At 41.5% G+C, this 22,680-nt stretch overlaps 1 protein-coding gene and 1 non-coding gene across 2 annotated transcripts in view; both read right to left on the reverse strand.

The window, feature by feature from the left end:
- The window catches only part of SLC9A4 (solute carrier family 9 member A4), a 52,912-nt gene that overhangs the window by 18,721 nt on the left and 11,511 nt on the right, over positions 1 to 22,680 (reverse strand). The window contains exons 3-8 of the mRNA XM_038770136.1: positions 19,659 to 19,918; positions 18,047 to 18,264; positions 13,218 to 13,420; positions 10,544 to 10,630; positions 9,061 to 9,131; positions 5,808 to 5,969 (exon numbers count right to left, since the gene is read on the reverse strand). Coding sequence (XP_038626064.1) covers positions 5,808 to 5,969; positions 9,061 to 9,131; positions 10,544 to 10,630; positions 13,218 to 13,420; positions 18,047 to 18,264; positions 19,659 to 19,918 — 1,001 coding nt within the window. The remainder of the gene's footprint in view (positions 1 to 5,807; positions 5,970 to 9,060; positions 9,132 to 10,543; positions 10,631 to 13,217; positions 13,421 to 18,046; positions 18,265 to 19,658; positions 19,919 to 22,680) is intronic.
- LOC119925139 lies at positions 17,698 to 17,835 on the reverse strand. Its single transcript, XR_005449805.1, has one exon. It is a non-coding gene; the product is annotated as a small nucleolar RNA SNORA7 (small nucleolar RNA).

The raw sequence follows: 22,680 nt of genomic DNA on the forward strand, positions 1-22,680 counted from the left end.
AGCAAATGTGGGGAAGTCGGGATTAGAATGCACACCCACATATCCATGATTTATTTACTTACATTAATGTCTGTCTCTCCATCTAGACTGTAAGGTTGTTGTGAGCAGGGAACATGTCTACAACCAACTTTGTTATATTGTACTCTCCCAAGTGCTTAGTAGAGTGCCCGGTACACAGTAAGTGACCGATTGATTAATTGATCTGCACAGAATGAGGGTGCAGTAAATAGCATTAATTGACTAAAACACATATCATATTTTCATTTACATAAGTATAGCCCAGCCATATACAAACAGCCAACTTTCTGGCTGAAATCTTTGTTCCAGAGACAGATGCCTTGTAAGCCTATGTGAGCTCTGAGAGTACACATTTCTTTTTCTTAAGTAGCAGACTCAGTTCTATTCTCCAATTAAAACTGAAGATTCACTGTTCTCCTACAGCTATTCTGAGACAGATGTTTGGGAAGCTTGACCCCAGAGGCTAGGCATTTATTCATTCGTTCATTTAATCGTATTTATTGAGCACTTACTGTGTACGAAAGCACTGTACTAAGCACTTGGAAGAATACAACATAACAATAAACAGACACATTCCCTGACCACAACAGGCTTACAGTTTATAGGGGGAAACAGACATTAGTATAAATAAATCAATCAATCAATTACAGGGACATAAATAAGTACTGTAGGGCTGGGAGAGGGGAGGACGATGTAGAAGGGAGTGGGAGAAGAGGAAGGGCTTAGTAAGGGAAGGCCTCTTGGAGGAGATGTGCCTTCAATTAGTACAGTGCTCTGCACACAGTAAGTGCTCAATAAATACGATTGAATGAATAAGGCTTTGAGGCGGGGGGAAGGGGGGATAGTAATTGTCTGTCAGATATGAGGAGGAAGGGTGTCCCAGGCCAGAGGAAGGATGTGTGCCACAGGTCAGTGGTGAGATAGGTGAGATCAAGGTAAAGTGAGAAGGTCAGCATTAGAGGAGCAATGCATGTATGAATATGATGTGGAGGAGCTGATGTCTTTTTTCACAGGGCCTCTAAGATATACTCAGGACTGGTAACAGTTAATGGTGGAAGATATGAAAGTGTGTGTCCTAATGGAAAGACCTTGAGTTTGGGAGTCAGGAGACCTGGATTCTAAGCTGAACTCTACCTTTGGTCTTTGTGTCTCAGTTTCCTCATCTGTAAAATGGAGATAAAAGAGTTACTCTTCCTCTCTCTTAGATTGTGAACCTCATGTGGGAGGGACTGTGTTTGATCTGATTACCTTGGCCTACCCTAGTACTTAGCATCATACTTTGGCTCATAGTAAGCACTTAATGAATATAATAATAATAGCAATATATGAGTATTTTTGCCACTCAATCAACAAATCATATTTATTGAGTGCTTACTGTGTGCAGAACATTGTTCTAAGCGCTTGGGAGAGTACAATATAATAGAATTGGTAGATAAGTTCCCTGTCCACAGTGAGCTTACAGTCTAGAGGATCCCAGAATATTTGTTAGAAGTCTTATTTTGAACTGTCATCTGTGAAATGTAGGATTAACACCAAGGAAAGCCATTACCTAACTAGGGTTCAGTGTTTTGAAATACTATGATCGCCATTCAATCAATCGATGCTTTAAATTTGAAAACTTACTGTGTGCAGAGCACTTTACTACACATTTGGAAAAGTATATTACAACAGAGTTGATAGATATGGTCCATACCCACATGGAGCTTATAGTCTAAAATCATTTATGCTTTTTTAAGATTTTGAATTTTATAGGTCAGTTTTAATTCAAGTAATCTGAATTTTTAAATTTAAGATTAACAAAATATTAGGTTAGCACTTAATCCTCAGATTTTCAAAACCATTACATGAGCTCTTCATCAAGTATTACTTATTCAATATTCTGTCTGTGAGGTCTGAGCCAGGGGCTTCTTAGACTCTTGATTCATAGACTCTTAATGATCCTCAGGAATCACCAGCTCCTGAAAACCAAGCTCTGAGAATCTCAAAAACAATAGGCTATGAACCAGTTAAACAACACTGATTTTCCCCATTTTCAAAGAAGGCAGCACCGAATCTACTCTTTCTTATGGAGTTTGTTTATTCGGAGCTCAATCACTTTGAATTTAATATAGAAACTACTTAGTACTATGTATCAAACTGGCTTCCAATGGGCTCAAGCCTAAATCTAAATGTATCTTGTGCCTTCTAAGTCTCTTTTCCTTTGCATTTGATCAATCAATCAGTGGTATTTATTAATGATAATAATAATAATAATAAATAATTATGGTTCTCATTAAGTGCTTACTTTGTGCCAAGCACTGTTTTAAGCACTAGGGTAGATACATGTTAATCAGATTGGACACAGTCCCGGTTCCACATGGAACTCAGAGTCTTAATCACCATTTTACAGATAAGGCAACTGAGGCACAGAGAAATGAAGTGACTTGTCCAAGGTCTCACAGAAGACATGTGACAGAGCCGGGATTAGAACCCAGGTCCTTCTGACAACAAGGCCTGTGCTCTATCCACTAAGCCATGCTGATTCTGTGATCACTTACTTTATGTAGCGTGCTATGCTAAGTGCTTGGGAAAGTACAACAGAGTTGAGAGATGTGATCACTGTCCACAAGGAGCTTACAATCAATCATTCATTCAACAGAATTTATTGATCATTTACTGTCTGGTGAGCACTGTACTAAATGCTTAAGAGCTTCAAATTTTGTTTTAAGATTACTATCCGATTTTTTTTCCAAACAAAAGAAAGTAACTCTCTAGTGCTCTTGAAAACCAGGAGGGTGGAATAAGAAGGGTTGATTTGAACACTGTTTCAATTTATTTTAGAAAAAAGTTTGTAAACTGTTTTTAGAAAAAACTTTACAAATAGCTCAGAGGGAAATGGTTGAAAAATTAATACGGAACTACTTGGATCAAAAATATGTTTTGTATGCAGGGCTGATTTTCAACTGAGATAAATCCCTCTCACAAACAACTTAGAAGCACAGTAAATGCCAATCTGTGCATCTCCATCTATGTGGAAAGGGAAATCTCTAAAAAATGTTCATTTTTTCACTCATTTTCAGAAACCAAATGCAAGACATTTTCTTTGCAAAGTATCCTCAGACCTGTACACCAAAGCAGATGGAAGTAGCTTCACTTCCAAGTGGATGGAAATGCTCGTTCTTAGAGCTCTGAACATTAGCTGTTTTTCTCAGGACAGCTCAAACTCACTCAGTAAACTGAGAACTGTGACTGAAATCCATAACATCCATCAATCAATTATATTTATTGAGCACATATTGTGTGCAGAGCACTGTAGTAAGCACTTGGGCGAGTATAATATAACAGAATTGGTAGACATGTTCCCTGCCTACAGTGGGCTTCAACTCTAGGGGGGAGAAAGACATTAATATGTCAGGTCAGAACAAACAAATCACAAATCAGGGGAGGAAAGTGTTCCATTCCTAGGGTAGCTGACTCCAATTTATCAATCTCCCAAGAGCAGACGGTGCGATCTTGGTGTTAACACACACGTTAACAGTACTGAGATCTAGTCCTAGTGCTTCCCCTGACCTTAGCAGTGCTCAGCGCTTAGATCAGTGCTTTGAACAGTGCTTTGCACATAGTAAGCGCTTAATAAATGCCATTATTATTATTATTACTATGATTATTAAATGAAGGTCACAACAAAGTCTCTCCATCTGACACTTTGTTGGAAGAGAGGGGGGGAACATATAAACAGGATGATGTTGAGACAGTGTGCTACAACCTAGGTGCTCCCCCTGCCCCCATGACTGCATGATAGATCCATGAGCAATATTTTATTAAACAGTCCCCAGGTGTAATGAAAGATAGGTGTAGCCTTCAAAAGAGCTTCGATTTAAAACGTGGGAATCTCTCTCAAGATATACCCAGAACTAAAAAGTCACTTCTCAAGGGGAAAAAGGCTTACACTGTCTGTTTCTTAAGCCCAAACATCTCCTGTACACATTTTCTGCTAACATCTCACCATGCTCCTCTTTCTCACCAAGTGTGGCTTTAGTGGAAAGAGCCCGGGCTTGGGAGTCAGAGGATGTGGGTTCTAATCCTGGCTCCAACACTTGTCTGCTGTGTGACTTCGGGCAAGCCACTAAATTCTGTGCCTCAGTTACCTCATCTGTAAAATGGGGATCGAGACTGTGGGCTCCACGTGGGACAACCTGATAACCTTGTTTCTACCCCAGCACTTAGAACAGCTTGGCACATAGTAGGTGCTTAACAAATACCATTATTATTATTATTATTAAATATACTGCTTCTCCTAAACCCAACTTTCTGATGAACACTTAAACTTTTCTCCACTTGTGCAACTTCCTGGACATGGGACTAATTTCCTATGATCTATTTGAGTTGCGAATGGTTCATAGCAAATTCTCTTTTTTCTCAAAATGTTTCTTCCTCAGATAGCACACTCCTTCCCACCACAAACACTACAAGAATTTCTGTCCCAAAGAGATACCCAGTGGCTCTATTTGATTTGTTGGTACTTGAGCCACTCCAGAGGAAAACGTTATCCGGCATTTACCTGCATATGGAAATAATGGAAAAATGGGAGGAGAAGGCTTGGGGTTAAGGGAGATGATGAGGGTTTAAGAAGGGCAGGACTGATGGAGGGTGAGAAATAGAAAATGTTTTAGTACACACTGTGATTTTGATGCAAAAGGAGATACCTTAAAATATATTAACTTTGGCATGAAAAGGACTTTGAAAGGCTCTAGCCATGCTAATTCAAGAAATTGTTTCCATAAAACTATCCATCGAAGTCTTGGGACCATGGCTTTCTATTTAGGATCAGTCAAAACAATCAATGAAGGGCATTTACTGAGCATTTAGTTTGTGCTGAGCACTGTATTAAGCACTTGGGAGACTACAATCTTTTAGACTGTGAGCCCACTGTTGGGTAGGGACTGTCTCTATGTGTTGCCAACTTGTACTTCCCAAGCACTTAGTACAGTGCTCTGCACACAGTAAGCGCTCAATAAATATGATTGATGATGATGATACAATAGAATTAGCATTCAAGATCCTTGCCCTCAAGGAGTTTATAATCTAACAGGGAAGATACCCTTTAATAGAATACAAACAGAAAGAATAGAAAATAGAACATAAGTGCTGTGGGGTAATGAGTACTGAAGTCCCTATGTGGCACAGTAGAGCTGAAGTGTCAGTTGGGATATATAAAGTGGGATGATTGATTGGGGAAGGTTTCCTGGAGAGATGTGATTTCAGAGGAGCTTTGAAGATGGAGAAAGCTATGATCTGTCAGATGTGAAGGGGGAAGGCATTCCAGGCAGTCAAGGGGGACTAAGCAAGAGGTCCCAGGCAGGAAAGATGAAAATCCGTATGGCCTAGTGGAAAGAGCACGGGCCTCGGAGTCAGAAGACCTGGGTTCTAATTCTGACTCCGCCAAATGCTTGCTGTGTGACTTTAGGCAAGTCACTTAACTTCTCTGTACCTGAGTTCCCCTGTTCTCCCTCTTACTTAGACTGTGAATCCCATGCAGGACAGGGAATGTGTCCAACATAATTAACTTGTATCTATCCCAGCGCTTAAACAGAGTGTTTGACACATAGTAAGTGCTTCACAAATACCATTTAAAACCAAGACGTGAAGGAGGAACAGGGGATTATCTATTATCTTGAGATGGTTAACTTTCCCAGTTACTCTATCATAAAACTCATTGTCCTGGTTTGCATTTCAATGAACTACTTGATTCTCTTTAGGGTATTCACTCTGATGTGCCCTCCCCAGAACAAACAGATAAAGTTACTTACTGGAGCGGAATCACAAAGGCGGTAGTATTCAGGATCCCAGTTTCGACCATCTCAATAGCCTGCTTCATTTCCAGTTTCTTGTATAGAGAAACAATGCTGGATTTGGGCTGGTTCTCCCGGATCAGGACTTTCCGTAGATATTTGTGGTCAAACTTTTTAAACCTGAAATGATTTTTGTTTTGTTTTAGTGCATTGATATTGTTTACTCGCGTTTCTGAATACATGTGGGAATGTATGTGAAAAATAGAGGCAGAGACACACAGAGAGGAAGAGAAGAAGAAAGAGGGAGAGAGGCAGAGACAGAATGAAAAAGGCAGAGAGTGACAGAGAAAAAGATAAAGAAGTAGAGAAGCACCATGGCCTAGTGGAAAGAGGACAGATCTGAGAGTCAGAGGACCTGGGCTTTAATCCCAGCTCTGCCACTTGCCTACTGTGTGACTTTAACTTCACTTAACTTCTCTGTGCCTCAGTTACCTCATCTGTAATATGGGAAATAAGCCTGTGACCTCCATGTAGGAAAGGGAATATGTCTGTTTATTGTTATATTATACTCTCCCCAAGTGCTTAGTACAGTGCTCTGCACACAGTAAGCACTCAATGAATTCATTCATTCATTCAATCATATTTATTGAATGCCTACTGTGTGCAGAGCACTATACTAAGTGCTTGGAAAGTATAATTCAGCAATAGAGACAATCCTTGTCCACAGTGGGCTTACAGTCTAGAAGGGGGGAGACAGACCTCAAAACAAGGAAACAGGCATCAATAGCAGCAATATAAATAAATAGAATTTATATACATACATCTAAATAGAATTTATATATGGATAAATTCTATTTATTTATATTATTTATAAATTTAATATTTATTTACTTATACTATTTATTTATTTATATATACATCAAAACAACTAAACGGGCATATGATTGAATGAATGAATGGAAAGGAATTATGTCTACCCAGATGATCTTGAATCCAACTCTGTGTTTAGAAGAGTGCCTGGAACATAGTAAGTACTTAAATACCGTTGTAAAAAAAACAAACAGGAGAGAGACTATCATTCCATTATGCCCATTAAAGCCATAGGAGACAAGTTTTTGTGAAACCTGAACCTAAATCTGTAATATTTATTTTAAAAAGGAAGAAAGCAAGAGAATGATAAAAATACAAGAATCAATCATTACTATTAACTGAGCACCTACTATATGCAGAACACTTTACTGAGCACTAGGGAGAGTACAACAGAATTAGGAGTCACATTCCCTGTCCATGATTTGAGAAGAAAAATAGAAAAAGAAAAGGCAAGGAAGACTGGTCTGTTACCCTACTTATATTGATAATTAGCTTGACAAAGGAAAGGCACAAGTTGCAATCAGGGCAAAGAGTACAAAGGAGTAAGGATTGGGGTAGCTTGGTTCCCACTGTAAAATAGAGGCAAGGACGGGTTGAGAAATTGGAAGAAATACTACATTATAATGGTCCTTAAAGGCAGCAGCTGCAAGCACAAGTCAATCTGGCCTATTCAGCCAGATGCCAATAATAATAATTATTATTGTGGTATTTATTAAGCATTTACTATGTGTCAGGCACTGTACTAAGCACTGGGGTAGATATATGCAAATCGGACTGGACACAATCCCACAAGGGGCTCACAGTCTTAATCCCAATTTCACAGATGAGGCAACTGAGGCCCAGAGAAGTGAGTGACTTGCCCAAGGTCACACAGCAGACAAGTGGCAGAACTGGGATTAGAACCCAGGTCCTCCTGACTCCCAGGTCCATGCTTTATCCACTAGACCATGCTGCTTCCTTAGACTGGTAGTTAATCAATCAGTCAATCAATCATATTTATTGAGCGCTTACTGTGTGCAGAGCACTGTACTAAGCGCTTGGGAAGTACAAGTTGGCAACATATAGAGACAGTCCCTACCCAACAGTGGGCTTACAGTCTAGAAGGGGGAGACAACAGATGTTTGGGCCCACTATGATGCAGATAATTTTGAATACTGCTAATTCAGAAAAAAATATATCCTGACAGCCTGAATCTAGAGAAACTGTATAGGCTTTCTACAGACTTGGATCTACAGACTGGCTAGAATACCTGACTTTATAGCTAATCCATTAGTCAGTCAGTCAGTCAATCATATTTATTGAGCACTTATTTTTTTTTAAATGGCATTTATTAAGCGCTTACTATGTGCAAAGCACTGTTCTAAGTGCTGGGGAGGTTACAAGGTGATCAGGTTGTCTCAAGGGGGCTCACAGTCTTAATCCCCATTTTACAGATGAGGTAACTGAGTCCCAGAGAAGTTAAGTGACTTGCCCAAAGTCACACAGCTGACAAGTGGCAGAGCCGGGATTTGAACCCATGACCTCTGACTCCAAAGTCTGTGCACTTTCCACTGAGCCACGCTACACTTACTGTGTACAGAACACTGTACTAAGTGCTTGAGAGACTACAATATAACAACAGACATATTCCCTGTCCACAATGAGCTTACAGTCTAGAGGCAACTGAAATGTCCAGATACATGAGACTGGGTTTGTATTCTGGGCATTAGTCTTGACGATTAGCCCTGTAATCATTTTTTATTTATTCAGAGCAGTTGCTTTGCCACCTTTGCTTTTAGGGGAAGAAGCAACTTTCTTAACATTTGGGTTGCAATCATATGACTGCCTTGTAAGCAGCGTGGCTCAGTGGAAAGATCCTGGGCTTTGGAGTCATAGGTCATGGGTTTGAATACCGGGCTCTGCCAATTGTCAGCTGTGTGACTTTGGGCAAGTCACTTAACTTCTCTGTGCCTCAGTTCCCTCATCTGTAAAATGGGGATTAAGGCTGTGAGCCCCACGTGGGACAATCTGATGACCTTGTAACCTCCCCAACGCTTAGAACAGTGCTTTGCACATCGTAAGCACTTAATAAATGCAATTATTATTATTCTTATTATTAATCATATGTCCTAGGTGGGTTTTGATTGGTTTACCTTTGTCTTTTGGGGCCTTCTTTGCTCCAGACACAGCTGCTTGGGGTTCTGGAATCTCATTTTGGATTGGTCATGTGCTATAGAGGGAGCAGCAAGCAAGCTGTCTGCACAGGAAGCCAGAGCTCCAGATCAAGGCAAATGGTAAGGACTGAAATGTAGCAGTGGAAGATGTAGTGGTGAGACAATGGAGTATATGGAATTCTATGTTTTTAGATAGGAATATTGCTCTCCCAGGCATCAAAAGCAAATGAGAAATTCAGATTCCTTACTTGTCTCTCACTTGATAGTGGCTCCACTGTCCACATACATCTTCAATTCCGGCTTTCAAGTGATCCATGAGCTACCAAAATCAAACATGAGAAAGTAACCGCTGGTCACATGTATGAGAGGTTTTCATTTTGAAAAATATATTGAAAAAAGATTACATACCATGCTAGACAGGATGGTTTAGTGGGAAGAGTCTGGGTTGGGAAATCGGGAGCCTTGACTTCTAGTCCCACCTCTGTACTAATCTGCTGTGACTTTGGATTGTTATTTAATTGACCTTACAGTGCTTTTCCTTCTTTGGTAAAATAGGCACAACGATACCTACCTTAAAGAGGTGGTGCATATGAAAGCATTTTCGAAAAATAAAGGCATATATTGATACATTTTAACACCCAACAGAATGTTAGGTCCCTTAAATTCCTGGAACACCTAATCAGAACCAATTGATAGTATTCTTTGAGCATCATTTATGTGCAGAACCCTGTACTAATTCTTGGGAAAGTACAATTGGGTTGGTAGACACAATCTCCACCCTGAAGTAATTTACAATCTCACGGGGGACATGGTCATAAAAATCATTTACAGATAAGAAGAGAAAAATGTGGATATGGAGATGTGCCAAATTGTACTTTCCAAGGCCTTAGTACAGTGCTCTGCACACAGTAAGCGCTCAATAAATACAACTGAATGAATGAATGAGTAAATAGGCAAATAGGACATGATATCTACTGAAGTGTTACAGGTGGTTCTGAGTTGATACCGAAGTACTGAGGTGGTAGTTACGAAGACGTAAGCTGGGGAAGAAGAGAGAGTTGATTGGGGAAGGCCTCTGGAGGAGATAAGATTTGAGGGGTTAGGCTTAGAAGATTTGAAGAGTGGTTTCTGGTGGATTTGAGAGGAAATGAGTTTCAGGCGGAAGGAAGTGTTGGGGGGTGAGAGAGACAAAGGTTAGTTTGAGAGAAATAAAGAGTTAGAGTTGGGGTGTAGAAAGAAGAGAATGGATAAAAAGGAGAAAGAGCAAGCAGATGGAGTGTCTTAAAAGCAATGGTCAGGAGTTTCTGCTTCTCCATTGCCTCTCTCCAACTATGGACTATACATCTATAACTTTATTACTGATCGCTGCTGCCAGATGCAGGATTGACTTTTGAAATCCGCATGTATTTCCCCAGCAACATTTTCTCACAGAGAACAGCAATCAACCAGGAGGTTAGTGAGAAAAGATTTTTTCACCTTGAGTTTCTCTTCCTAAGCCTTGTGAGATGTCATTTTATGAACCTGGCATCACAAATGCTTATTCTTTTTAAAGATACATGTACACTACACAGGTTTGAGAAATTCCACACTGTCTGTAATGGAGCATTTTTCTCTTTCTCTTTTTAAAATAGGACAGTGTTTCTTAGGAGTGGGGGAGGAGGAAAAGGTATCATGATGAAAGAGTCCTGAGATGGGCTGTGAGAAGAAAAAGCTTGAGAACTGTTTTCTTACACGGATGTGAAGTTCTTCATTGATGGACTCCTTTTTATTGGTCTTCTTCACATCTAGGTACCTAACCAGTGGACCAATTGTGATTCCCTGCACGGGAAAGAACACAACATACATCATTGTTTGATCATGCCCCAAAAGACTGGAAGATATATCTGTGAGTTTACCTGGCTCAGTGGAAAACTGACACTCAGAATCAATCAATCAATCACTCATATTTATTGAGTGCAGAGCACTATATTAAATGCTTGAGAAAGTACAATATAACAGAGTTGGTAGATACGTTCCTATTGTATCCAGTGATACTTCAGTAATTAAATGTTCAGATAAGTGAGTGTAATGGAGTTGGTTTGTCATGTCATGGACAAATATGTGACTAGTTTTTTTGTTTTGTTTTGTTTTGGTATTTGTTGAGTGTTTACTGTGTGCTAGGCACTGTACTAAGCACTGGAGTAGATACAAGTTAATTAGGTTGGACCCAGTCCCTGGCTCACATGTGGCTCACAGTCTTAATCATCATCTTCATCATCAATCGTATTTATTGAGCGCTTACTGTGTGCAGAGCACTGTACTAAGCGCTTGGGAAGTACAAGTTGGCAACATATAGAGACAGTCCCTACCCAGCAGTGGGCTCACAGTCTAAAAGGGGGAGACAGAGAACAAAACCAAACATACTAACAAAGTAAAATAAATAGAATAGATATGTACAAGTAAAATAAATAGAGTAATAAATATGTACAAACATATATACATACATACAGGTGCTGTGGGGAAGGGAAGAAGGTAAAATGGGGGGGATAGAGAGGGGGACGAGGGGGAGAGGAAGGAAGGGGCTCAGTCTGGGAAGGCCTCCTGGAGGAGGTGAGCTCTCAGTAGGGCCTTGAAGGGAGGAAGAGAGCTAGCTTGGTGGATGGGCAGAGGGAGGGCATTCCAGGCCCGGGGGAGGACATGGGTCGGGGGTCGATGGCGGGACAGGCGAGAACGAGGTACGGTGAGGAGATTAGCGGCGGAGGAGCGGAGGGTGCGGGGTGGGCTGTAGAAGGAGAGAAGGGAGGTGAGGTAGGAGGGGGCGAGGTGATGGACAGCCTTGAAGCCCAGGGGGAGTAGTTTCTGCCTGATGCGCAGATTGATTGGTAGCCACTGGAGATTTTTGAGGAGGGGAGTAATATGCCCAGAGCATTTCTGGACAAAGATAATCCGGGCAGCAGCATGAAGTATGGATTGAAGTGGGGAGAGACACGAGGATGGGAGATCAGAGAGAAGGCTGCTGCAGTAGTCCAGAGGGGATAGGATGAGAGCTTGAATGAGCAGGGTAGCAGTACGGATGGAGAGGAAAGGGTGGATCTTGGCAATGTTGCGGAACTGAGACCGGCAAGTTTTGGTGACGGCTTGGATGTGAGGGGTGAATGAGAGAGCGGAGTCGAGGATGACACCAAGGTTGCAGGCTTGTGAGACGGGAAGGATGGTAGTGCCGTCAACAGAGATGGGAAAGTCAGGGAGAGGGCATGGTTTGGGAGGGAAGACAAGGAGTTCAGTCTTCGACATGTTGAGCTTTAGGTGGCAGGCAGACATCCAGATGGAGATGTCCTGAGGGCAGGAGGAGATGCAAGCCTGGAGAGAGGGGGAGAGAGCAGGGGAAGAGAAGTAGATCTGGGTGTCATCAGCGTAGAGATGATAGTTGAAGCTGTGGGAGCGAATGAGGTCATGAAGGGAGTGCGTGTAGATCGAGAACAGAAGGGGACCAAGCACTGAACCTTGGGGAACCCCCACAGTAAGAGGATGGGAGGGGGAGGAGGAGCCTGCAAAAGAAACTGAGAAAGAATGACCAGAGAGATAAGAGGAGAACCAGGAGAGGACAGAGTCTGTGAAGCCAAGGTCAGATAGCGTGTTGAGGAGAAGGGGGTGGTCCACAGTGTCGAAGGCAGCTGAGAGGTCGAGGAGGATTAGGACAGAGTATGAGCCGTTGGATTTGGCAAGCAGGAGGTCATTGGTGACCTTTGAGAGGGCAGTTTCCGTGGAATGTAGGCGACAGAAGCCAGACTGGAGGGGGTCGAGGAGAGAGTTGTTGTTGAGGAATTCTAGGCAGCGCGTGTAGACGCGTAATCCCCATCTTACAGTCAAGTGACTTGCCCAAGATCACATAGCGAACAAGTGGTCTCATATAGCTCATCTGCAAAATGATGTTCTTTTTGTTTTCCCTTATACTCAGACTGTGAGGCCTATGTGGGACCTGATTACTTTAGCCCAGTGCTTGATACATAGTAAACACTTAACAAATACTATTATTATTACTATTATTATTATTAGGAGGAGGAGTATTCAAGACAGGGCCCCTGGATTTTTGAGGTTTGTTCAGGCCAGAAAGGGTAAAGGGATGGCTCTTCCAAAAGATGCCGCAATCTCACCAATCGTCCCCACACCTTCTGCCATCTTGCCTGCTCCCAGGAGCCCCTGCTGACCTATGATAGTAAGAAACTGAGTTCCTAGGCCTTACAATAGTGCAACCAGCATTTTCAGTGGGAGAGTGGGAGATAGGGGTATTGAATAGCCTGGGAATCTCAACAAGAGTGAAGGAAATATGCATTCATTGGATTGCACCCTGCGGGTATTCAACAAAAACTATTCATATTTCCACTAGGGAGATGTTAACCTTCTTTAATCAAATACAAACACTTACCTGAATGAATACAGTAAAGTATATAACTACAAGAGTAGCTGTAACAAACATTTTCTTCCTAGGGAAAAGAGACAGCGGAAGCAAAAATGCAAGTGAAAAACTGCCAGCTCCTCGAAGGCCGCTGTAGAAAATGATGCACTGGTCCTTAGTGGAGAAGGGGAAAGTCCGAAACTGGTTACTGACATAGAAGAGAGCAAATACACCTAGAAGAGAAGAAAGAATCCTTAGAGCAATCATTTGGAGAAGACGTTTGCAATGGGTGAGTATACTGTACATCAAAACCCTGAGGAGTTTAAGTCTATTAAAGCTAGCAAAGAAGAAAGGCAATTAGAACTCTCAGCAACCAAGCAAGGAGCAGCAGCGGGAACAGGTGATAGGACAGAAAGTGGGTTTCTTTTGTTTGTTTTGTTTTTTTAATAGTATTTGTTAAGCACTTACTATGCTCCAGGCACTAGACTAAGCAGCAGGGTAGATATAAAATAATCGGGTTGGACACAGTCCCTGACCCATTTAGAGCTCACTTCCTAATCCCCATTGTACAAATGAAGTGAGAAGTTAAGTGACTTGCCCAAGGTCACACAGCAGATAAATGGCCGAGGTGGGATTAGAACCCAAGAACTCTGACTTCCAGGCTTGTGCTGTATCCACTAGGCCATGTGCTTTACAAAGCTCAGTCTCTGAAGCTTTGGACTCTTTATTTGCCTGCCTGCTGATACTGCCCTGTGTATAAACTGAGGTGAAAAGAGGTGCTTGGCAGTTTTGGAGGGTGTTGAGGGCCTGACTGTGAAAGAGGCCAGGATGTAAGGGGGATATTTTAGGAGAGAGGTGTTGGTGGGGGTTGGGGGTTCAGGTGAAACCTTGAGACCCAGAGGGTGACAATTTCTAAAACTGGTTGAAAATCTCTGAGTGGAAACAAGGCAATTATTATAGGCATAATGCACTCCTGGCTGTGTCACAGGGAAATAAGAGGTTTGTTATAATTCTAGCAACTTTAGCATCCTGAAATAACTGTTTCTGAAATAAATGAATCTAGGGTTAAGTTATTTAGTAGACCATTTTTCAGTTTTTTAATGACAGTTCAAAAATCACAAACCTAGGAATGAATGTCTCTGCTTTTTTTGTCTCTGTCTTTTTTTGGACATCCTTTATTCCCATCATCTGCTCTCTTCAAACTATACCTGTGACCTATATTTTGAAGGCTTTCACAGCCTGAGTCAATTTGGCAGCATTGTAGTTTTGGGCTACTGAAATGCATCTGTTTTTTTGGTTCTGTTTAAGTTTTCAGATGGTCCAGCGGTCTTCGTATTGAGGGTAAAAATGCTAGTGTGGATGTATGTAATAGTAATTCCCATATGTCAGGGAAAACAAGCAGGGCAAACCTTTGTCACCTCAACCAACCAATCAGTTGTATTTATTGAGTTCATACTGTGTGCAGAACACTATACTAAGTGTGTAAGACAGTACACTGTAACAGAATTGGTAGACATGTTCACTGACCATTCATTCAGTTATATTTACTGAGCGCTTACGTTGTGCAAAGTACTATACTAAGTATAGTACAGTATTAGCATACTGTACTATTAGTATTAGTCTATAGTATTAGCATACTATACCATACACAATGACAATAACAATTAACAGATATATTCCCTGACCACAATGAGACCACAAAGAACTTACAGTCCCTAAGGACAGACAACAATATAAAAATAAATTATAGATATGTAAATTAGCGCTGTGGGGCTAAGGGTGGAGTACAAATCCAAGTGCAGAAGGCGACACAGAAGGAGGTGGGAGAAGAAGAAATGAGGGCTCAGTTGGGGTAGGCCTCTTGGAGGAAATGTGCTTTTAATAAGGCTTTGAATACTGGGAGTGATTTTCTGTTGATACATGAAGCGGGGTAGAGTTCCAGGCCAGAGTCAGGATGTGGGTGAGGGGTTAGCAGCAAGATAGATGAGATCAAGGTACAGTGAGTAGTCTGGCATTAGAGGAACAAAGTGTGCTGGCTGGGTTATAGTAAGAAATCAGAGAGGTAAGGCAGGTGGGGGCAAGGTGATTAAATGCTCTAAAGTCAGTGGTAAGGAGTTTCTGTTCGATTCAGAGGTGGATTTTATACAAAGTCTTGTTTTTATAGATTTATTTCATGCTTCATGCAGCCATGTAGGTCATATTTGGCAGGGTTTACTATGTATATGTGTGTAAGTACTTTTATTTCTACTATGTAGAGTTAGTGGGCAATGAGACGCCGTGTGTGCTAGGTACTGTAGAATAGTTACGTAAAAGCACGTGTACTGTCAACAGTCAAGGTGCTATGCATTAGATGGGAATGCAGTATGGTACAACAATACCTAGTGAAGCAGCATGGCTCATTGAAAAGTGCCCGGGCTTTAGAGTCAGAGGCCAAGGGTTCAAATGCTGGCTCCGCCACTTGTCAGCTGTGTGACTTTGGGCAAGTCACTTAGCTTCTCTGGGCCTTAGGCACCTCATCTGGAAAATGGGGATTAAGACTGTGAGCCCCCTTGGGACAACCTGATCACTAGAATTGTTCTAACAGTGCTTAGAACAATTAAGCACATTGTAAGTGCTTAATAAATGCCATTATTATTATTATTATTATTATTATTATTATTATTACATTATGGGTTCAAATCCTGGCTCCGCCAACTGTCAGCTGTGTGACTTTGTGCAAGTCACTTAACTTCTCTGGGGCTCAGTTCCTCATCTGGAAAATGGGGATTAAGACTGTGAGCCCCATGTGAGACAACCTGATCACCTTGTATTTCCCCCAGCTCTTAGAACAGTGCTTGGAACATAGTAAGCGCTTAATACCAAAATTATTATTATTATTATTAGAGTCAGTGGGCTACAGTGTACTATTATGTCTCTATTAAAGCTGCTTAATTCTTTTAACACTCTCTTCATTCCCCTATGCCCTATCTGGAAGAATCCTTTTCTGAAGCTCACCCAGAAGGTCAATGAAGCTGTCGAAAGGTAGGTGCTCCCTAATGTAGAAGTCTAGACTCTTGCAGCTTTTACCTGGCTGGAGGAAATGGGCCTCCACTATCAGCCAACCTTGGAATCCAGACAACGTGGTTGAACACTTGAGAAAAGTTTTGCCTAAAACTTGCTGGCTTCTCTTTCAGAAGCCTCAACATTTCACATTTCAACATTTCCTCCAAGAGGCCTTCCCCACCTGGGCCCTCATTTCCTCTTCTCTCATCCCCTTCTGTGTCACCTTTGCATTTGGATTTCATTCATTGTCATATTTATTGAGCGCTTACTGTGTGCAGAGCACTATACTATTTGTACTCCACCCTCAGCCCCACAGCACTTATTTACATATCTGTAATTTATTTTCATATTGATGTCTGTCTCCCCTTAGGGACTGTAAGTTCTTTGTGGTCTTGTAGTCTCAACATTTCACTTAAAGCTCATTGTGAACAGAGAATGTGTCCGTTATATTGTTGAACTGTACCCTCCCAAGCACTTAGTACAATACTCTGCACAAAGTAAGTGCTCAATAAATACGTTCGACTGTCTGACTGACCTGAAGCCCTAACCTCGTGCCCAAAGCCCTGCAATTTCTAATCATAGAAAGGGACATTAGTCGTACGCTAATCATTTCTATTGTTCGGCTTCTAAAAGTTGCACTTTCAAAATGGGCCACAGGGTTAGGTGACAGAGGCTAAGAGGAATTCCATGTGTCAGGATCTCCAGTAAAGGAGTTAAGTTCTGCAATTATCAATAACCCCGCTAATCAGTTTTAACGATGGAGATTCTATGGGTTTGAGCTGCAAACCAAATCAGGTACAGTATTATCCTCCTTCACCCGATAACTTTAAACCGAAATGTGAGCCCACTGTTGGATAGGGACCGTCTCTATATGTTGCCAACTTGTATTTCCCAAGTGCTTAGTACAGTGCTCTGCACACAGTAAGCGCTCAATAAATACGATTGAATGAATGAATGAATGAAAGGGACACCTGAATTATTTTGAGGAGCGTTTTCTAACAAAACTAACACTTTTGTCACAAAGCACATTGTACAAGCCCCTCCGCAGTCCTCCTCCTAAGTGTAAATTCCAGCAGCTTGTCGTCTATATCTGATTTCAGCTGAAAGAACACACAAATTGGCAGCGAGGTGAGAAGGAAAGGGATAAATTTATCCTGACTATATAAAAATGTGTTGATAGGAAAGTTCTCTTTTTACTTAAAAAGGCCTCCTGAAAGCAGAAAAGCCATGTTCAACCTTGTCTTGTCTTATGGGTCTTATGGGTCGTTTCCGACCCATAGCAGAACCACGGACACCTCTTCCAGAACACCCTGCTCTCCATCTGCAATTGTTCTGGTAGTGGATCCATGGAGTTTTCTTGGTAAAAATACAGAAGTGGTTTACCATTGTCACCTTCCACAAAGAAAACTCAAGTCTCCACCCTCGACTCTCTCCCATGTTTTCTGCTGCCCAGGATGGGTGAGTTTTGACTTGTAACAGATTGCCTTCCATACGCTAGCCACTGCCCAAGCTAGGAATGGAATGCGTAGGCCTCTGCTTGACTCCCCCTCCCATAGCCAAGACTGGTGGAGTAATGGAAACTCTCCAGGTGCGACCCTGAGAGGAGAAGTTCAACTTTCAAAAATGTAAATTGTCCTGGCCCGCCAGGACGACGGGGAAAGTTACCCAGTCAGTTTCTGATGCCTAGCCTCCCCTCACCGGTTTTACCGGTTCACATCCAGTTTCTATTTTATTTCTGCATCAAAAGAATTCTTTATAAAGTGATGCCAACCATTGCATTCACCCAGGAGAGCCACCTGAGGTGGTCCATCTCTTACTTATTGCCCGCCAGATCAAGCAGAAGGTGAGGGTGAAGCTGACAAAGGCCCAGTTCCACTCATGGTCTTTTCCAACTGTCGACACACCCATGAAGATAAAGATCAGAGTCTCACTGACACTGCTCAGCATCTTCATAAAGTACTTGATGGTGGTATAGGACTTTTGGGACACATTCTCTTCCACGTATTTTTTCATGGTCACGGCACAGGCTGTGATCCTGTAGGAGAGACAGTGAGTCAATCAAAACAAGCACCTCAGAAAGGTCCCTCTTAGCATCCTCAAAAAGGACATTTTTGAGATCTCATTTGGGTTTTGGAAAAAAAAGGACACTTCACCCTTTCCTTCTTGCTTGGACACTGATTCCTATCCCCTGCCTCTGTAATTTTTAAGAGTTTCCCATAGGAAGAAACAGTACTCTGTACCTAGAGGGCTCTCACTGAACACTGTTGACTGACTGTTGACTGAGACGGAAGCGACTTGTTATTTAGAAATTAATGCACAGAACAGGGTAGGGTATGCAGTGACTATTTGTTGATATGGTTACCGCTGCTGCTAGTTGCCATGGGTGTGTGCACGGCTTTTGTAAAATAAAATGACAGCCTATTTGCATCACCTTTGAGAAATACACTTAGGACTCTCTTTGGACAACCAGCAATGACTTCTACAACCCCACTCAACACTCCCCATCGCGGTGGGCTCCTCAGCTGTAAGTTGGCCCCAGTTATACACAAGGCATATGTTATTAAAGACATGTCACCTAACCTGTTCCCACTGAATGACTGGCATTTCTTGTGACAGCTTTTATGTAGGAATTGTTCAGTTACCGTGACTCAGTCTAGTTCCTGAGCTCTGGAACAGGGCCCCAGGGTAATGCCAAAATGGATTGATAAGATATTAAATAATACCTAGGAATATAATTCCAAGAACATCCGTGGGTTGAGGCACATTGAAAATTATTTCCCAAAATAGATGAATCTGTACCAACTGCCTCCCCTCTTGCACAGCCCCCTACCATCCTCAAAACTGTTGGATGCTGAGGAGTTGTTTTATTGCAATGGAAAACCGAGGATGTTGCCAGTATACTGAATATGCAAAATTTCACTGGAATGTGAGTATGTTTATCAGAAACTATTCCTTTTCTACGTTAGCATTATAAGGGTTCTGGACAGATCCAACAAAGAGGCTGTACACCTCAATAGTCCCGTAGACTATGAGCTCCTTGTGGGAGGGAATATGCCTGCCAACACTGTTATATTGTACTCTCCGAAGTCCTTAATATAGTGAGTGCTCCGTATACAGTACGTGCTTGATAAATATGATTGACTGATTAAGGAGTCTATTCTCCAGGCAAATGAAGTTGTAAGTAGACATTTTAAGGAGATATTTCTTACTCAAAGATCCTGACTCAGATTTTATTAAAATTTTACCATCCTTGAATCTTGTAACCTTCCCTTTAAGATTTATCTCTAGAATCTGTGCCTTTTCCAGATGCCCAGTTCATTCATTCATTCATTCATTCATATTTATTAAGCACTTCCTATGTGCAGAGCACTGTACTAAGCACTTGGGAAGGTTCCCATAACACTGGACTATGGTCCGATTTGTACTCACGCTAGGATGCCAGAGAGGTAGAGCGTTTCTGCGGCTAAGTATGACAAATAGCTGAACATGAAGACGATCAGCGGTTCAATGGCAGAAATGTTCTGAGTGAAACGTGTGATAAAGGCTGAAATGAATCCAAAGATGATACCAAAACACACTCCCCCAATCCCCACCACAATAAAACGAGCAAAACCAGCCAGAATATCAATAGGTTCTATGTCTTCATATTTATGCATCCTCGTAAAGGCGATTAATATGTTGTATAACACCTGGAAGGAAACAGAATAAATACTAATTATATATTTTTCATACTCAAAGCATTAGATTTGAGGACTGGTTACACAAAATGATGACTGTTAAATTCGTACCTTACTTACAGCTTGCTATTTGTTCGCCCATAGAGTTTCACTGAAAAAAAATATCAGCAGGCTCAAGCAGGGTTTGGGTAAATTCATGGAGGAAAACTCCCCACTGTTTGACCGGAGAAAATGTTGGGAATGGAGAGAGGAAAGTTAAGGATTTAATGGCCTAATCATTTTGATGGACGATGAGGAGGAGAATTGCTACATGGCTCCTTCAAGCACCCTGCTGTCATTGTTAGAGATAGAATCCGTAGCTGGATTAACAAGATGGAGCTGATCTTTTCCACCTACCCATATGCCAACCCAAATGTCTAGGTGGCCCCAAGCATGAGGAGGCAGAGGAAGGGGAAAACCTACGGTTTGTACTTTCAAACCTCATGTTGAGCTCCAGGTTAAGAGATAAGGTGATCAAAGATCACAGGAGCTTTATCTACGATGTTTCAGCAAGCCCATTGGTGGCCCCGACATGTTTTGCCAGAGGACCTGGGTTCTAATCCTAGATCTGCCAGTTTCCAATCATTAATTCATTCAGTCAATCGTATTTATTGAGAGTTTACTGTTTGCAGAGCACTATATTAAACACTTGGAAAATTATTACCATACAGCAATAAAGAGAGACAATCCCTGCCCATAACAAGCTCACACTTTCTGCTGTGTGACCTTGGGCAAGTCACTTCATTTCTCTGTGCTTCAGTTACCTCATCTGTAAAATGGGAATAAAGACTGTGAGCCTGAAGTGAGACAGGGGCTATGTTCAACCTGATGAGCTTGTATGTACCCCAGGGGTTAGTGTAGTGCCTGGCACAAAATAAATGCTTAACAAATGCCATTAAGAAAAACAAATAATCCCATTTATCAGAGTAAAAGTTTAGAAGCCCAGCAAGTAAAAGGATGGCATTTCCATCTTTCAACAATTCTAATTTCAAAGTCCAAAGACAATTGCTTATCATTAACAGACAGTTAACCCTAAATCATACTAAATGTAATTTAACATTTATAACTTTTTAACCAATCTGGGCTGAGTTTCCCCCATGATTTTTAGAATACTTTATTTAAGCAGACTTAGGCATCATTTCCACAAGCTGGTTGAATCACAACTAAAAATCACTGATATTTGGTTTCAACAGGCATCCAAAAGAAAAGCAGTGATGGCACCGAGAGACAGATTCTCCTTCTGTTTAGCTCTGTAATAGGAGTGGTCCAGATATGAGCTTTGGAAATCACTGGGTATCACCACCCTCAGCCCCATACCACTTATGTACATATCCATACACTCTACCATTTACCCTACCCATAATTTATTTTAATTTCTGTCCCTGCTTGTACACTGTAATGACCTCATAGGGATTTGGTCTAAGAACTCTGGCAGGGTGTTTTTTGTTTTGTGGGTTTTTTTTAAGATATTTAAGCACATACTATATGTTAAGACCTGTTCTAAGAGCTGTGGTAGATACAAGTCTTAGGTGGTACACAGGCCATGTCCCACGAGGGACTCACAGTCTAAGTTGGAGGGAGGAGGATATACAGATGAGGAAATGAGGCAGAGAAGTTAAATGACAGAGCTGGGATTAGAACCCAGGTCCTATGACTCCCCAGCCTGTGCTCTTTCCACTAGGACATGCTGCTTCTCTATCATATTGTACTTTTCCAAACACTTAGTATAGTGCTCTGCACACAGAATGCACTCAGTAAATACAAATGATTGATTATATTGCCTACTTCAATCAGATTTGAGAGAGTGAGGAGTCCCAGTTTCACCAAACCAAACTCATAGTGTTTTAATGGGATGCCTGGGTTTGACTCCAACTCAACGAAAGCTACTAGGTGGTTATCAACAAGTTTAAGATAGGTATATTTTGCTACTAACTGGAATGATTTTATAGTTACTCTAAATCAGAGGACCAAAGTATTGGAAGGAATCTCAACAAATCACCTAGACCAGCCTCTAACTTCAAGTTTCCCCTTCAAAGAAGTTGCAATCAGTAGAATATTAAAAGTTTAATTTTTGGACACAATTCCCATTAAACTCATGGCAAGAAATCATTTTCACATTTCAAATTCCAAGGCTCCTGAACTGCCTCAAGGATGGATTTTGTTTTAGCTGAGATTATTTCATGTCACTATTTCAATTCATATTTTAAAGCCATTCACTATTTTACAGAATATGTTTAGACTCGTACATGCTGTCACTCTTCCTCCCTTCAAAGCCCTACTGAGAGCTCACCTCCTCCAGGAAGCCTTCCCAGACTGAGCCCCCTTTTTCCTCTCCTCCTCTCAATCCCCCCGCCCTACCTCCTTCCCCTCCCCACAGCACTTGTATTTGTACTTTGTATTTGTACTGTATATTTGTACAGAATTATCACTCTATTTTACTTGTACATACTTACTATTCTATTCGTTTTGTCAATGATGTGCATATAGCTTTAATTCTATTTGTTCTGACGATTTTGACACCTGTCTACATGTTTTGTTTTGTTGTCTGTCTCCCCCTTCTAGACTGTGAGCCAGTTGCTGGGTAGGGACCATCACTATTTGTTGCTGACTTGTACTTCCCAAGTGCTTAGTACAGTGCTCTGCACACGGTAAGCACTCAATAAATATGATTGAATGAATGAATGTCACAACACCACCAAAGAGCGGTGTTGACTACATACAACCCTTGAGAAGAT

This window comes from Tachyglossus aculeatus, chromosome 2, assembly GCF_015852505.1.
Source record: "Tachyglossus aculeatus isolate mTacAcu1 chromosome 2, mTacAcu1.pri, whole genome shotgun sequence".
In the NCBI taxonomy this organism is placed as follows: domain Eukaryota; kingdom Metazoa; phylum Chordata; class Mammalia; order Monotremata; family Tachyglossidae; genus Tachyglossus; species Tachyglossus aculeatus.